Below are 17,122 nucleotides of genomic sequence, written 5' to 3'. Positions count from 1 at the left end.
TATTTTCCCAAATGTCCTGGCAACACCAATGACATTCCTCGCTATCAGCCTGATGCCCAGATATCAACATCGTGCTCTTGACATTGAATGGAAGCAAAGATGCAACAAAAGCATAAATTGTCAGGACATTAGCAATCTAACTTAACAGGCATTTACACAGAAATTATAGATTAGTTAACATTATAACATGTATGCGTAAAATTAATCTTGCTGTAGGATAAATTTTATCGACGGAGCTTTAGCAACTAAGATATGACACCCAAAAAGGGAAAATTTGTTTTCAAGTCACTGATTTAATTGTCATTGTCATAAAACACTAACACAAACCAGCTTAGAATCCAAACCAAACAAAGCACACAATAAGTAACCAGCAAATAGAAAGGACCTTCAAGTAACTCATAAAGAAGGTTAGCAATAAAACATGACCCTCTTAACATTCTCCTTGAGGGCAGGAAGGGGTCTAACAGCAGAACTTCCCGGAACCCTAGTACTGCGAGGAGCCGAGCCAGGAGCGCCACGGCCAGCAACCGCACCACTGGCCATTGACCCACTGTCTGAGGTCTCTGGCTCAAGGTAAAACCGAGCACGAAAAGCAGCCAGGTGAGCATAATACGCAGGAGGCACTGCAATGCGAACCATGACCCCATATAGGCATTTTTTACCATCCGTTTAAAAATTAAATAAAACCAAGTTTAAAGGAGCTATAGCTTACCAATTGATACCGAGCGTGTGCACCTTGCATAGCTGCAAATAAAACAAAGACAGATTCAGTCATGATTATTGAGCAGACAGAATTTGAAGGTAAAAGAGCACAAAGATGAGCTCATTACGTGTAGCAAAGATTGTTGGTGAGCGACTGCAGTGCATCAGCAGTGAACTTGTTCTCATCCCACAAGACATGGTAGTGAGCAGGACGGCTGGTGCCCTGGAACATTGCTCATGAATCAGTAATCAAGGGCAAGTGAGTCTAAAGAGACAAAAGATAAAACTAAATGATAGATAAAAAATTGGGATACAATTTACTTGAATGCCAGCATGACTACACAAATAAAAATCAAATTCGGTTGGATGGCATATCTTGGAATCTACAACTGTGCCTGCAACCAAAAGACACATTCAGATGTTTGTGAACATTGAGAAACAAAACTTTCTTCTAAAATTATAGGAAATCACTGAATGTAGCTATGGCCTAACCAGGCATTATATTTCCGCTCCTATCAACTGTACGATGATCAGCATGGTTATTAGCAAACAACCGGGTATGATGACGCTTTTGAACCACCACAAAAGTTACAGGTGGCTGATAGTTGGCCTCCAACGATGCACATGCCTGAAGTTTGAAAGGATAACAGACATAAGAAAAGATGCCCACAAGGAAGAAATATCAAATAAAAGGCATCTTACTCTATTGCTATACCTTACGAATAGCATCAAGTTCATACAACAATACTTGATAAAATTGGCCCTCGCTGACACCATCCCTGTTTTTTTTTTAAAGAGTACAAGATATATATTTTTTTAAAAAGTTCAAGATATATTAAAAAAATGAAAAAAAGAAGCAGCAGCAGCTTGAATGCCTCTATACAGGAGGCAAATGGTACCTGTAAAATATAATTCTCTGAGGTTTTTGCCCTGTTGCTTTTTTGAAAGATATGAGAAGCTCCCTATAAAATTAAGAATCACGACATATAAATATCTTAATTATAATTAAACTGAAACGCAAATGTGAAATCTATCACAATATGCACATGCCAAAGGTTGATTATAGATAAACACACCTAATCATGCCACCAGCAACCGTTCCACGCTGGGGATCTTGCCAAACTTTAAACAGATCCTGGATCAGCTCCTGCCGATGAGCTTGTGCGCTAACCAACCCAGCATATTTTGTTATTTCTGGCCAATCTTGAGATGCAACAACCTGCAGCAAGCCCTTAGTTAATCCAGAATTTTCTTTTTCCACTGAGAACACTTTCTTTTGTCAAACCTATAACCATTTTCAATTGACATCGGTTCTTACAGCTGCAATGGAAGGGCTAGAGTCCTCCCCAGGATGTGGGTGTGTCACATCAGCACCAAATATAATTGTTGGTCTGTCACTCACCAGAGGTATTCTCCTACTCAGGGCATCCATAAGTACTGTGTTCCTTCCACCAACCTATATGCATCATGAGATGTTGATTAGCATAAGGTCATTAAGAAAAAAAAAAAAAAGAAAATTAAAAAGTAAAAGCAAATTTATTCACCTTCACATTAATTTTAAGAGCAACATTTGCAAGATACTGTTTATTCAGCTTAAAAACATGTTTCGTCAAGCAGCACTGAGAGACTAACCCCAGATCTGTCTCGCAAATTCTTTTCAGATCACCTGACATAAAAATTTAAAGAAATAGCACGGTTTCATTTGCTGAACATGAACAATGGATAAGAAAATTAAAAAGACAGGCATGAGTTGCCGTAAAATGTACCATATAAAGAACCATTATTGTCAGGCAGTATTACAATTAGCAAGTCAAGTTCTCTGCCCCGGGGTTTAAGTATGTTCATGGCATCCTGATAACGTGCTTTGAGAGCTCTTTCCACATGTTCAGGTCGAGCACTTAACGGAGGTAACACAGGTTGTACAGCAAATTCCTGCACAAAATTTACATTAAAAAAATAGATAAAAAACAGAGACAAGTGGTAGAGAGGCACCTAGTAATAACCAACCAGACGATCACATGCTTAACAAAAAGTATAAAACACACCATTCCAGATACTTCGCACATCAAAGCCAACTGATGACAGAATTCTCTGGCAGCATTATCATGAACGCCCCGCGAAAAATTGATGCATGTCCAATTACTTACTCTCCCACCATTGACCATTTTCTACAGTCATAAAAAGGACGTAATCAAATTAATCAGCCAAAATGAATACGAGAAGACAAATTGCAAGAGTAGTTCAAATGATAAGCCGTCTTGCATAATAGACAATTACATAGAATAAGCATAAAGTTTGATGAAAGCAACAAGAAATTATATAGGTCTTACAATAATGCTAGAACTAACCACAATGATAAGCTGTATTGCATAATAGATAATTAAGTAGAATAAGCATAAAGTTTCATGAAATCAACAAGAAATTATATAGGTCTTGCAATAATGCTAGAACTAACCCCAATACAGCAGACAAGGATGTAATGGATAGAAAATTGAGAAATCAGTCTAAAGGCATTTTTAGAAAGGCAATATTACAAAAGTATCAAGTGGTAGAAGGTTTGCTGACAAATTTCTTGATGACAATAAGGGGAAAGGTGCAAATTTCATTTCACAACCATAACAAATAATAGAAAATGTCCCTAAAGTGGAGAACAAAGCGCACCAAGGGGCTGTACGGTTGCATTTAGATGCATGTGTTTCTAGATGCAGATGCAAGTAGAATGCTGCATCTATATTTGCAAATGTCTATTTAGCTTGCTTACATCTGAAAACTCCCAGTGCAATGTGTTTGGTTGCTTAATCTAGATTGTGATCACCTGTAGATCACCCTACAACTATTGGGAGCAAAGTTCACTGAATCCATACCAGAGGGTGTATTGGTCGACAATTGGTTCGTGCCGGACAGTACAGCACAGTATGGGTCCATACTGTGCTGTTCTGAGGTGTATCAATACAAGGAGAGCTGAAGAGAGATGGGGAGAGGGAGGAGAGAGAGTAAAAGAGGGAGCGAGGGAGAGGGGAGAGAGAGAGGGAGGGAAACAGAGGGGAGGGAAAGAGGCTTACTGAGAGAGACCCTACCATCATCTCCACTGCCGCCACATCCGCATCCGCCGCTGCCCCATTCTCCACTCCCTCACAAGAGAGGAACCCTAGCGTTGCTCAAAAGCGATAGCATTGTGACCATTCGTGAATCATCAAACTGTCGCAGAGGGATGGGGAGAATTGCAAACCAAGGTGGAAGTGTAGCCTATATAACCGCGATTTCAGCAAACAAGCTAACCTAGATGCTTTTTAATCACGTTCGGCCTATTTACCGAACCAACAGCATAAACCATCCCAGTTCACCACCAATTCAGCTAAGTACAGCCCGGATCGTACGGTTTGGGGTGGTATTGCAAAACATGATTGTAAGACTACCTCCACTAATATTATTATATCATATCACATTATCACTATATCATTATTACAATATTATATTACAATATAATAATATAACTATAATATAATATAATACAATACATAGCATTATACTAAAAGATATAATATAACATAATATAACATTTTTATTATATGATTTCAAAGTATATAATATAATACAAAAGAACACAATACAGTATAATCTTATTACATCATACTAAGCTATAAGACAAAATATATACTACATAATTATTACATTTGTGTATCTTCATAATTATTATATAATTCATTATATTTATACAAAATATATTACTATATGTATATTACTATGATATTAATTATTATTTTATTATATAAATATTATAATAATAATAATAATAATAATAATAATAATATTATTATTATTATTATTATTATTATTATTATTATTATTATTATTATTATTATTATTATATTTTACTATTGCAATCATAGTAATATTATTATCTTATGATTACTGGAGAGAAAGGGAGGTGATTTTAGTCTATGAGGGCGTCTAGAGCATGCATCTGGGATGCGGCCATTTCTGGGTGCATCTTAAGGCAAAACTGCCTGCATCCGCCCCACTTGTAGGCAACCAAGCACCTGAACCTGTCCACCTGCAACTAGGATGCAGCAGCATCTTAAGCTCAGATGCAGGCAACCAAGCCCATGACGTAGCCCACAACTTAACAGCTTTCAAGTTTAAATCACAGAAACATTAGTTGCGTGCCTTTGGTTTAGATATCCCTGTTACAGCCCTCTGATACAACCCACAACTATAGGGGTCCAAAACATTAGTTAAAGCTACAACGCAAATTTGTCAAGATATTTAATACATTTCCTATGATAAGCTAAATTGCATTCAAAAACTACTCTGTGGTAGGTTTAAAATGTTGAGTACCAGGCACGTATTGTTGCAGAAAACATATTGAATTGGTCAAAGAAACCAAAACCAAACCAGATTCTCATAACAAGTGTGGTTTGACTTTCTTCATTAATTGGCCGAAACCTCAACTGCAGTTTGTGGAAAGAAATGAAAAGAGTACTTGGAATAATATGATGAACTACAAATTTTCATTACAAGACAGATGTGTGTATTAAAATAACAGGACAACAACTACCTAGTTCTGTTGTCATTTAATGTATAGGAATGGGATAAAGGCACGTGATAGTTACAATTCACATTGCATGTTAAAGACAATTTTTTCTAACATATTATGCTCAAGATATGAAAACAATGAGAATAAGATGATAAACTTTAGGAGTAACTACACTTGAGCCTAAGACATGTTAATAAAGAAACTTGTCTTAAAGATCACAATAAGTGAAATAGATCCACACTAACTAAACCCAAAGTAGAACATAAACTGAAATTCCAGTTGAGACATTCTGAAGCAATACCTTATTCATCATGTTCCACTGGCCAACTCTTGGCAAGCAATCCTTCTCCTTACCAGTGTCATGGTATTTAAGCTAGGGAACCAAAAGAGGAAAAATGTCATCATAACTAATGCCAGCATAAAAATTAACAGGATGATGACATAATAGAAGAGAAAGCCCTTGAGAAAAGATATTCTTGTTCTACATACCCATGGTGCAGGTAAAATCCGTGCTTCAACTGAAGCAAGTCTCTCATCAATTCTGATACCAAATTCTTTTGCATAAGGGTCCTCATGGTATGCATTCTGTTCAACAGTCTGATTGAAAAGCAAAAGGCCTTTGAATCAATCAAGAGGTTCAAATCCTGAACAGCTCTAAAAGCTAAAACAGAGGCCCCAATATCTTAGAAAGCTTCAATCTTACAATAAATTTACAGCTGAATACACAATACCCTTTTGATTGCTCTAATAAATTGCAACTTAAACAAGCTTTAAGATACAGGTACATGTATAGGTACAGGCTGTTAGACAACAGAACCATAGATTGCTAGATATCAGACATGTATTCTTTCCTGTTCAAGATTTATTCGTAACCCAATATTTCTATTGACAAAAAACCGCATGACTAGTAAATTGCTTGCAGAGATTTACTGAAAATATATTTAGTTCATTAGCAGAGCATCCAAGATATATTTGTAACCCAATATTTCTCTTGACATAAAACCGTATGACTAGTAAATTGGTAGCAGAGATTTACTGAAAACATATTTAGTTCATTAGCAGAGTAAGCTGTAAATACCAGTCTGCAAAACTTACATGATTGAATTAGAATATATAGGGACACCAGATAATGACAACCAACAAAATATACTTGTTTTAAGTAAACAGATGTAGAATATCATATTGTGCCATTTCCTTCCCCATCTAAACACCATCCGAGTCCGCAGCAACTTTATGGAGCTGCACCCCAGTCAGGAGCTTAAACTAAGAAATTAAAGCATATGACATTAATGTTCTGCTAGAAAGACAAAAAAGCCAAGGATCTATTTATGAAAAATCTGGAACACTATTAGACATTCCAGGTTGTTCATTTTTTAACATATCTACCCTATAACAAGGTTTTGTCATGAGCAGTATAGACTGAATATAAGAAAAGAAAGTGATGCCCAAACAACTTCATCAGATATAGACCAGATCATGCTTCCTAATTATTCAGCCACCTCATGCTAGGGTGGAGCAACCACAGTTTGATAAATCAGTAAGAAACTAACCTACTTGTCATCCAAGTTTCATAGATACATACATTCATACATGCATATGTATGTATCATGGATAACAAACAAGATCAATCAGAAACAAACCTAGTATTCACACACACACACACACACACACACACATATATATATATAGAGAGAGAGAGAGAGAGATCCAAAATTTAGATGCACAAAACTAGGCTCCCCAAAAGTGAAGGCTCAAAAGACATTATCTAATAGGGAGGAGTAGTGCTTTAGTTATTGTTTGGTATGAACAGGCCCATGCATCTCTCTCTCTCACACACACACACAAAGATTTGCATAGCACATGCCAAATGTTTCTGTATATATATATATATACAGAAACATTTGGATGTGCATATATATACTGAAACATTTGGCATGTGCTATGCAAATCTTTCTGTGTGTGTGTGTGTGAGAGAGAGAGAGAGAGAGAGAATCTTCTTTCACCATAGGAAATCCAGAAACATATGAAAGGGATCGATCAGGAAAACAAAATCCATCACCTGTATAATATCCCGTTCCCTTTGTTCAGGCCGCTGGCAGGTCACCCTAAGAAGAGCAGTTATCTGTTTCTCATTAAGCCTCTTGGAGTACCTTTGCCCTTCAACAATTTTGCAAACCTGGAACCATTTTCCAAAAAGTCTAACATTTGCATTCACAGTAAAAGCCATTGATAACTTTGGAACATGTACAACAATGACAAAGCAACAGAATTTGTATGCATCGTATTGTCATACAAAGAAAAAAAAAATTACAATATCAAAATGTTAAGGGATATACTGACCTCCATCGGCAGATAGTTTGGTCTCTGCTGATTACCAACTTGCAAGCAAGGCCAAGTGGTATGTTGAATATTAAATCCATAGGTTTCTTGGAAGTATTGAACTACTGATTTCATTGTACCTCGATCATCAACTGGGAACCTATTAATGTATGGAGAATACTTAGAATGAAGGTACCATAATAAATTGTTGCATCTGCAGTCATACATGCAAGGTAAAATGGGAATGGATGGAAGATTTTAATCTACCAGAGACCAAGAATGCAGGAGATGAGAAAAATATAACTAAAAAGAAAAACCTCCATACATCAGCTCTCTTGCAGCTTGTGATGTTAAACCACTTATACGGTATTTTCTGCGCATATTTCCACGATGCGTGACTTCAACTTTCACACCTCTAAGAGCCTTCTTGATCTGCAAAAAGGACCAAGAAGAATAAAGACAGGAAACGATGTTGCATTACAACAATTGATAACTGTATCATACCAAATACCACATGCTTAAGTTTAATTAAAAAAAAATACATTTATTTTAGTTTAGCCCCAAAGAGTCTAATATAAAGTAGTTTAAAAGAATCAGAAAGAAAAAAAATGGGCACATCTTCTTTGTGAACTAGAGAGAAAACACCGAGTTTGATCATTTTTATAATAAAGAAAGAACAAAAAGATGATCAGCTCACATTTTGGCTGATTTGAAGGGAATATACTACCTAAACTTTGCAATATCTTATTGAAGTTCCTCTGTTTGTTTGTAGGTCCTATTGACTTTCTTCAACTTATTTTCTTTAACCATAAAGGTGCTAACTAACCAGTAGATCCCAAAAGTATAAGCTACAAGGGATGGGGTCAACAATGGATATCAGACCTTAACACCCTCCATTGCGTGCGACCCAGACCATGCATGTGAAGGTATAAACAAATCAACCCAAGATAAGAATTGAGTCAAGAATGACTCAACCAGGGATTAGCTAAGGAAAGAAAAGACCCAAGAAAGCTAATGGTCCAAAGAGGAATTTGAACCCATGAACCTTGGCTCTACCATATTAACTAACCACTAGAACCCCAACGCTTGAAGCATTAGCAAAGGATTCAACAATGTATATCGGGCCTTAACAGAAGGTGTCAGAATGTTTTACTATAAGGCAGGGGAAATAAACAAACGATAGCTGACCTTCACACGATCAGCATCAGACAGTGGTCTAGCAGAGACGTCTCTATTCAGAAGCTGAGCTACAAAGTCAATTACAGGAAGTGGCTCGATGAAAGCAGTGGAAGACATATCTGCAAACACAGGTAAAACAAATTTTAGCGGCATAAAACATAATGTGCCAGAAGAGTACAAAATGTAGAAAGCACAATATATTATATTGAAAACATTATTTTTCATAGAGTAGCAACAGTTTAGCAATCTGTCTTTTCCTCTGCATATCAATGACAACTATCAGCCACAGAGTGGAACAATTAAAGGCAACATTATAATTTAATGACCACAAATTTGCATTTATGGATAAAGTTTGTCTGGATATGTTTGCTAACTCTCCATGATGTCTGCCTATGTCACCTGTGAGGTGCTCTCATTGAACTCACCCATGCAGTGTGGACTGGAGCTTTTCTCAAGGTACCAAAACCTCATTTCTATGACATTCATGCTTCATGATCTTTCTTCCCTTTTTTTTTTTCGTTTCATCGCAGATTTCTTAATATCAAAGCATTAAGAGACATGAGAAAAATAAAAACAAAAAACAAAAAAAAAAAACAAAGACATTGTGTCTCACCAATATTTAGTGATAATCCCATTTGTGTCGGGCGAATACTCTGATAGAAACCCCGCCAGCTTTCCAACCCCTCACCAAGTGGCTGCCGTCTCCCAAGATCGGGTGAATAAAATGACCGACCAACGGGTACATATCTGCAAACCATCAGAATGCATAACATTGTTACTGTTGGTAAAAGGGGCAAACCAAACAGCAAGAAGGGTTACAGCAACTCATTACCTCTCAGTGGGCAACTCACGAAGCACAATATCAAGAACCTGTAGAGCTTCTTGGGGTGCATCTGCCTGCCTCCCAGCCAAAAATAATCCCAAATGATGAAGATCAGCACGAGCAGCAAATTTGATTACAACCTTGAACAGCCTCTCTCGTCTGCATTAATTAGAACCCAACAGTTATCATTAAGTTCCCTCAGACAACAAAATTAGTTATTCAAATTGATTGCGAGTCCCCTGGCATAATACCTTTGGCCAGCTACACCATCTTCCTCCTCGCTAAGCGTGATTTCAAAATTCTTGGAGGTGAATGGAAGAGGCCCAGCAGTATAGAGGCTCTTCCTGCCGTCATAAGCTGGAAGGCGACCACCTAAATGAGACTCCCTGTATAGCTTGACCAGCTCCCCCATGACAGCACGATTCACACCACGTGAGGTTACCTCAGGTGTAATAGAAACCTAATGTAACAAAAGCAACATCAAGAGTCAGCATACTATTGTTTTGAACCGAACATATGCAGATGAGAATCATAAATTTTTGAGTTTAGAAAAAAGAAAATTGAAGACAGCAATGAACATGATATTAGAAGGAAAGAAGACATACATCATACTGATGAAGGTCTTTGTCAGGTAGCTCAGCAAAGAAATGATTTGCCTTCACAATACATTTGTCACCAAAGCTACCCTTTCCAGGACGCAATGGAAACCTCATTGATTTGCTTGATAAAGCTGCTGGTTGAATTGCTTGGCTACTGGAAGCTTCACCTTGAACAGCAAGATGTTCAAACTGTTGAGCCACCTGGCCAGGAGAAACATCCAAAGGCTGCGATGAAGTGCTGGCTTCTAACAGGGATGGCTGAGTTGCTTGATATGGAGCCTGGGTTGCTTGGTGCAGCTCGGGTACTGTTGGCCTTGATGGACCAGCAGCAAGGGCACCACCATGCCCACTTGTCATGCTACTACCTCCCCTACGTCCACCAGAATGTTGCTGTGGAGCTCTTGTTTGGGGTTGATGGGGAGTTGCTCCATGATACTGCGGTCTGCCACTCTGACTCTGGTAAAATCCACTGCCACGGCCTCCTCGTTGAGACTGCTGTGGGTGGGCCAGACTCCGACCACGTCCTCCCCCACCTCCCTGTTGCGGTGGCAAAGCCCTCTCAACTGGGCGTTGTGGACCACCTCGCCCAGCACTGCCACTAGGCTGCTGAGATTCAGATCCACCTGAAGTGCCAGAAGGTTCAGTTCTTCTCTTCCTCACCATGACTACAGCTGCAGAAGAATAAGAAAGGATAAAGATAAATATGAAAAAGAAAAAAGGAGCTACCATTCAGCAATAATATGATGGCAATAAAATTATCTCGTAACAAAAGCTTTCTTCATGTTGGTATACCGGTGGAAGAATCAAAAGAAGAAACTCAAGATGTGAATTGCAACTGATTTGTTCCCTCTAAAGAAGCAACTAAAAGGTTATATAGGAAAATATGTTTACATGGCAGGACTATGACAAACAGAAGATAGCCGGTCCACATATACACTGTGCACAATGCAGCAAGACTATACTGTGAAAAAGCATGTCAAGCCAACTAATCCATAGAGCAGAAACCAAGAATTCTAACCAACTAATTGATAAAAATAAAACCATAGCAGATAGCATACAGTGTTATAGCATATGATCGTTAAATGGTTCATATGTGCAAAAACCATAAGTTTGAGCAAAACGTTTTTTATAAACTTAGGCATATTTATCACAAAGGAACTCAATAATTTTATAAATCATTCATTATCTTAATCATCACACTTACCCATCTATGTGAGCAAGCTAAATGGAAACAGGTACACTCCATTAAAGCTTTGAGTGCGCTATTACAAATGTCTGTCAAACTGATGTCAACATTTTACACTGGTGTCGAATTTCTAGCAAAAGCAGCTTATGCAGGACAGTCTGCTGCAATAGCCAGTTGGCAGGTAAGAAGCCACCCATTATTGATTAAGTAGTTTAAACCAGAGCAACAAAAAAGCAATCATGCAATGTTCCCTGAACTTGAACAAGTCTAAAGGCAATAGCATATACAATTTCATATGTGAAATCACATTAATCTCCTAATCAGCAAAAGGTCATGTTTTATGGAAAGCAAGCAGGTCTCATCCTTTCTGTGATTTGATACTAAACTCAAGATAGCCTCCTGAGCAACCACTCAAGCAAACAATGATACAAATAATTGGGACCAGTTGATTGCTGCTGATAAATGTTAAAATTATAATGCAGAAACCCAAAGCAAGTAAAGAAACAACATGAACATCTAACAATAACACAAAAAAACAAAGACCCCATAATGTTCAAAAAATAGATAGACTACACAACTAAATATGAAATCATAAAAAAAGATTATAATTTTTTTTCCACTTTATTTTGGTTTTGGGGCATGGAGAGTGACTGACCAGTGCTTTATATGATTTATAAACGCATAGCACCATCCTCATGTGTGCCTAGGGATGGCAATTTACAATCCAGTTTAAATAGGTTCAGGTTTGGCATAAACAGGTCCAGGACATGAACAGGTCAGCTGGACAGGAGCTATAGCATAAAAATGACCAGTGTATGACATGTAAAGGTGTGTTTACGTGGAGAAGCACTCAGAACCTGTACTAACCCACCCATAACCACATAAAAACACAGTCAGTCTAAAATGAAGAACATTCTTCATTAAATTAAAGGAGAGAAGTAGCAAGGAGAAGCTGACAAATTGACATTATATCACACCAAAACCACTGAATGCAGAATCTCTATGGACATAAACAACTGCCCCAAAACTAACCATCCTTAACTCTAAAAACATAAGCAAATACAAACTATCTGATGGAAATCTTCAAAACACAGAAAAAACAAAAGTAGACCGGGAAACTTAGCATAGAAATAAAGCAAAACTTAGCCAACGTCGGAGGTCCAGGATGCTAGAAAAAGCCCATTCCAAGGAAAATCTAACTATGGAACGAGAATTCTATGCAATAATGTAACCGTTTGATCAAAATACATATAAATTTCTAACAACATTAAAAACTTGTTAAGAGTATAGGAAAGAAAACCAACAATAACCAAATCAAACTACACAGTTTTACACATGTCAGCACACTCAGAAACAGTAATGAAACAGAGATGTATGCATACATGATCAACGAGGATTCAAGCGAAAATACACAAACACATATATAGATTTATTTTTATATATATATAAATCCCATGCACTGCTAACAGTTAAAACAACCAAAAGCAAAAAATGGATTTTAAAGTAAAAACAACATATGCCCTCTAATTTCTAGATGTCTTAGAGTAAAAGAATCTTAGACCATGCCTGCAAACCTTAAGAACCATAAAAGAAACAGGCAATGCAAAAAGATATCTTATGGAAAACAAGCATGGCTCCTAATACTAGGATAGGAATCCACAGATATCCATCTAGAAGTAGCAACTGAACACTCAGTTCATGGAAAGTCAGAAATCAAGGCATATATTGAAGCTGTTGTCAATATAAAACAGAATCAAAGAGTATAGCACAATAATTTGACTGTACGTTTGGAATTTGAAGTCTCACATATGTTCCAAAATCGTTGATTGTTAACTACAAAACATAATAATGAAAAATACTCAAGCGGCCAAGAACAGAAACCTAAACAAGAGGAATGCAAGTATAAATACAAGAATAGAGGAAACACAGTAAGCTAGTAACCGCCACTTTTATGTGAAAACAGCATTAGATGATAAAAACTGCATACACTATCCTCCTTAACACAATCAAATAGCTAGCATAGAGAGGCAGGATACACAAAGGGCCCCACGAAATTAAAGGAGAAACTGCGGCAGAATCAACGAAATAAAAATCGGAAGAAGTGAACATAGACATAGAGATACATTGACATATCAAAAAAGGCGGAAAATCCTCATATGGAATCCTTATTCGCTTAAAACGATGAATCGTATCCTCCAACCTCTTCTAACTTGATATATCAAACAAGGAACCACAACAAGCTTCAATTAAAGACAATAGAGGCCGACATGCCCCGTGAACTCTCAACGTACTGAAGAAAACCAGAGCAGAATAGCCCTAAACCTACAGGAGGCTACCGCAAAAGTAAACACTCAAAAGGCATAAGAACACCAAAGAAAGAAGAATAATAACATTCTATTACTGATCAACAAAAATATGACACTAAAAATCCAAGAGAAATCTTCTAAATCCACAGAAGAACGAGGAAAGCCTCACCAAAACAAGAGATCGGCGGCCGATCTACAGTATCCGAAACAGAAACCACAACTATGCAACCACTTAGAACAATCTAAGAAGACTCCAAGTAGAACGACTAATTCTGAGTCCATAGCAACTAATCGGAGCACTCACACAACACGATCTCACTCATTCACAGATCGAATCCCTAGATTTAATCAAAAAAGATAAAAACCAAAAAAGATAAGTAGCTAAGAGAAACCAAAAGCGATGCATCCCCTCAAACCGCTCCGGTCCAGAAATCTTCAAAAAAAAAAAACAAAAGAAAAGAAAAGAAAGTTGGTACAAAAAGGTCAGGAACAAAGACAAACAGATCGGAGATCGAAACCAAGAGAGATCGAAGCAGAGGAAGAAGTCTAGTCGGAGAACCACTTTACCAGACCAGAAAACTGGAAACGGCCGTCGAGAAACCGCTTCTTGTATCTAAAACCACCCTTTTCCTTCCATACGACTCTCTCCCCGCACAGGAGAAAACCACGCCACCGGCAACCGTGAAGGACACCTTGCCGTCTTGCCCGGCTATTTAAAGTGGGCGAGGGGGGCCGCGAAAGTAACAACGGAATCAACTCGCTCCGAACCGACTCGGTCGGTTCGCCCGGGCCGGCTAGGTTAGTACGGTGACGTGGCAGTTGAGCGTGGTGCGGGGCCCAGACCAGCTCTCTCTCGACATCGCTGTAAACGAAGGCTGCAAACTAAGGATCGTGGTTGTATCCTTCGAGCGAAAGAAGGATACGCCTTCTTTCGCGTCATCTGACCGTCGGATTGTCTAACCCTGGCCTTGAGATCTGCGCAAACGGTTAAACAAGGAGGTTCGGAACGCTTGGAGCTGTGCAGTGGGCGATCCAGCAATCATGGGGTGCGAAGCAAGGGGTATCTTGTCACGTGAAGGATCCAATAAAAACGGCGAGATTGATCTGACCCAATGGATATATATTTTATTTAAATTTAATTAAATTTAAAAAATAGAGTTTGTATTCTATTCAAATTCAATCAAATTTAAAAAATAAAATTTGATCAAATTTAAATTTGAGTAAAATTCGAAAATTGTAGTATGAATATGGATAGAATATGGATAATACTGTTTTCTATCCAAATTTGAATATGGTATATATTTTATTTAAATTTAATTAAATTTAAAAAATAGAGTTTGTATTCTATTCAAATTCAATCAAATTTAAAAAATAAAATTTGATCAGATTTGAATTCGAATTTGAGTAAAATTCAAAAACTGTAGTATGAATATGGGTAGAATATGGATCATGCTGTTTTCTATCCAAATTTGAATTTGAATCTGAATCCGATCCGAACTTAAGAATATAGATAATACCCGAATTCATATGCAAATATATATTTTTATAATTTTATTTTGATAATTTAATTTTAATTGATAAGATATATAAAATTATTTTAATTATTTATATATTCTACATAATTTTTTATTTTTATGTTTGATTTTTATAAATCTAGATTTATAAATTATGTTCTATATTAAATTGATAATTTTATTTTGATTGATAATATGTATAAAATTATTTTAATTGTTTATTTTTTTTGAATATGGGATAAGCATGAAATGGATATGGATTGGATATGAAAAAATGAGTTATTTGTGAATATCTCTAAATTCGTTGAATATGAGAATGGATATTTTTTTTTATTTAATTAAATATTAAATAAAATTTAGATATAAAATATTAAATTTAAATTTAGAGATAGGCAGTATAATATTGAAATCAAATCGGGTCTATTGCCATCTCTGGGTCCCATCACGCTTCGGAAATGAAAATAAATGAACTGGATCGGCTGCAGCCTTGGTATTAAAGTTATGTTATTTTTTATCCATTGTTTTATTGACACGTGTCCATAGAGCGGCTCAGTTCAATGCCTCACGGAATGTAAAGAGATGACGTTAGAAGCTCATCGAGCAGGCCACATAACGCACATTTCGGTATGATTGTAGTAATTAATTACTTTATTTGTTTGAAATTTTTCCATTAATACAAAAATTCCGAAAATATATGTAATGGACCAAAAAAGTATATTGACCTCATTATTATATTTAGGAAGGAGTAAATGCCTAGGATGTTATAGTATTGTGGTATATTTCTTTGTACCTTCCGAGATAGAAAACGGCATGGTTATAGTAATTACTTATTTTATTTATTTGAAATTTTTTTCATTAATACAAAAATTTTGAAAATATATGTAATGGATAAAAAGAGTATATTGACCTTACTATTATATTTAGAAAAGAATAAATACCTAGGATATTATAGTAACATGGTATACTTCTTTGTACCTTTGGGGGTGATGAACCAACAACGACTCACTATTTTGGGAGGCTACTTGCAGAACAGATCCTTATTATCTCACTTTCGGTATATCCTATACAAGATGTGAGGGTCTGGAGTTGCTTCTCCTACTTAAAGATTTTTTTGAGAGACCTCTCCTGTTTATACACCTCACTGCCTTCCAGATAGATTGAGGCCATCTGAATTTAGAGTCCCTGCTCATCCTTGGATACGGATTTTTCTTTGAAAGATTGCCTGAGACTGGCTCCCTACTCGGACTTTACTTTGGGAGCGAGGCATGGAGGTTCTGATCTTGTGCCTGATTTATGGGATGGAGGATGAGTCTATGGAGCATGCTGTCCTACACTACTCTAGGACGGGGATCATTTGGAGACGGATGGACGATTACCCTTGAGAGAGGAGTCCTGGCCTTTGGTTGGCATCCTTCCTAAGTTCGATCCGTCAGAGTATTTGTCACGCCCCCAATCCAAAATTGTGAGCCGAAGATCATGGCAACCACTACATACTCATAGGAAACTCTCCCCACAAGCATACAAGGCATCTTATCATGCTATCATAAAGCAACAGTAGAATAATTTATCAATAATTTAAATCTAAAATATAACAATCTAAATTTCAACTTTAATATCTCAATAAATTCAACAATATTCAATAAGCCTTACATCAAATTCAATAAGACTTCCAATCTAAAATAAAAGTATGAAGATTCTGCTTCTAATCACTCTTCCATTCATATCATGTATCATCTTAATTCCTCAGCACCTGTAAAAATAGTAAAATAGCAGGTAATGAGCTAGACAGCCTAGTAAGCAATGATCACTTTCAATAGATTTTATTAAGTATTTAAATAAATAATTATTTATAAAAAATAAGCACATAGAGTTCATCAATTCGAAATCAATTTCGATTATGCAATATAGTTCATGCCAAATTCATTTCTTTTTCAAAAATTTAAGTTTCTTTCGAGAT

The 17,122-nt window shown here is 36.8% G+C and overlaps 1 protein-coding gene across 2 annotated transcripts; it reads right to left on the bottom strand.

Moving 5' to 3' along the window:
- Positions 1-253: 253 nt before the first annotated feature.
- LOC105042722 (protein argonaute 1A) lies at positions 254-14,358 on the bottom strand. Of its 2 annotated transcripts, none has more exons than XM_073256754.1 (23): positions 14,219-14,358; positions 10,166-10,830; positions 9,812-10,020; positions 9,570-9,719; positions 9,351-9,484; positions 8,747-8,856; positions 7,884-7,990; positions 7,580-7,718; positions 7,299-7,415; positions 5,729-5,836; positions 5,541-5,612; positions 2,748-2,870; positions 2,469-2,634; positions 2,247-2,368; positions 2,021-2,158; positions 1,779-1,921; positions 1,602-1,664; positions 1,418-1,481; positions 1,195-1,330; positions 1,024-1,097; positions 831-925; positions 713-744; positions 254-623 (listed from the first exon to the last, which is right to left on the bottom strand). In XM_073256754.1, the coding sequence occupies exons 2-23, from the start codon at positions 10,820-10,822 to the stop codon at positions 409-411; spliced, it is 3,174 nt and encodes a 1,057-aa protein (XP_073112855.1). In that variant the 5' UTR covers positions 10,823-10,830; positions 14,219-14,358; the 3' UTR covers positions 254-408. The 2 variants fall into 2 exon arrangements, with proteins under 2 accessions (XP_073112855.1, XP_019705740.1); XM_019850181.3 differs by lacking the exon at positions 14,219-14,358 and adding an exon at positions 11,364-11,506.
- Between the last annotated feature and the right edge of the window lie 2,764 nt (positions 14,359-17,122).

The sequence above is a fragment of the Elaeis guineensis genome, chromosome 4 (assembly GCF_000442705.2).
Source record: "Elaeis guineensis isolate ETL-2024a chromosome 4, EG11, whole genome shotgun sequence".
Classification (NCBI taxonomy): Eukaryota; Viridiplantae; Streptophyta; class Magnoliopsida; order Arecales; family Arecaceae; genus Elaeis; species Elaeis guineensis.
This window is presented reverse-complemented; position numbering and strand designations above follow the sequence as displayed.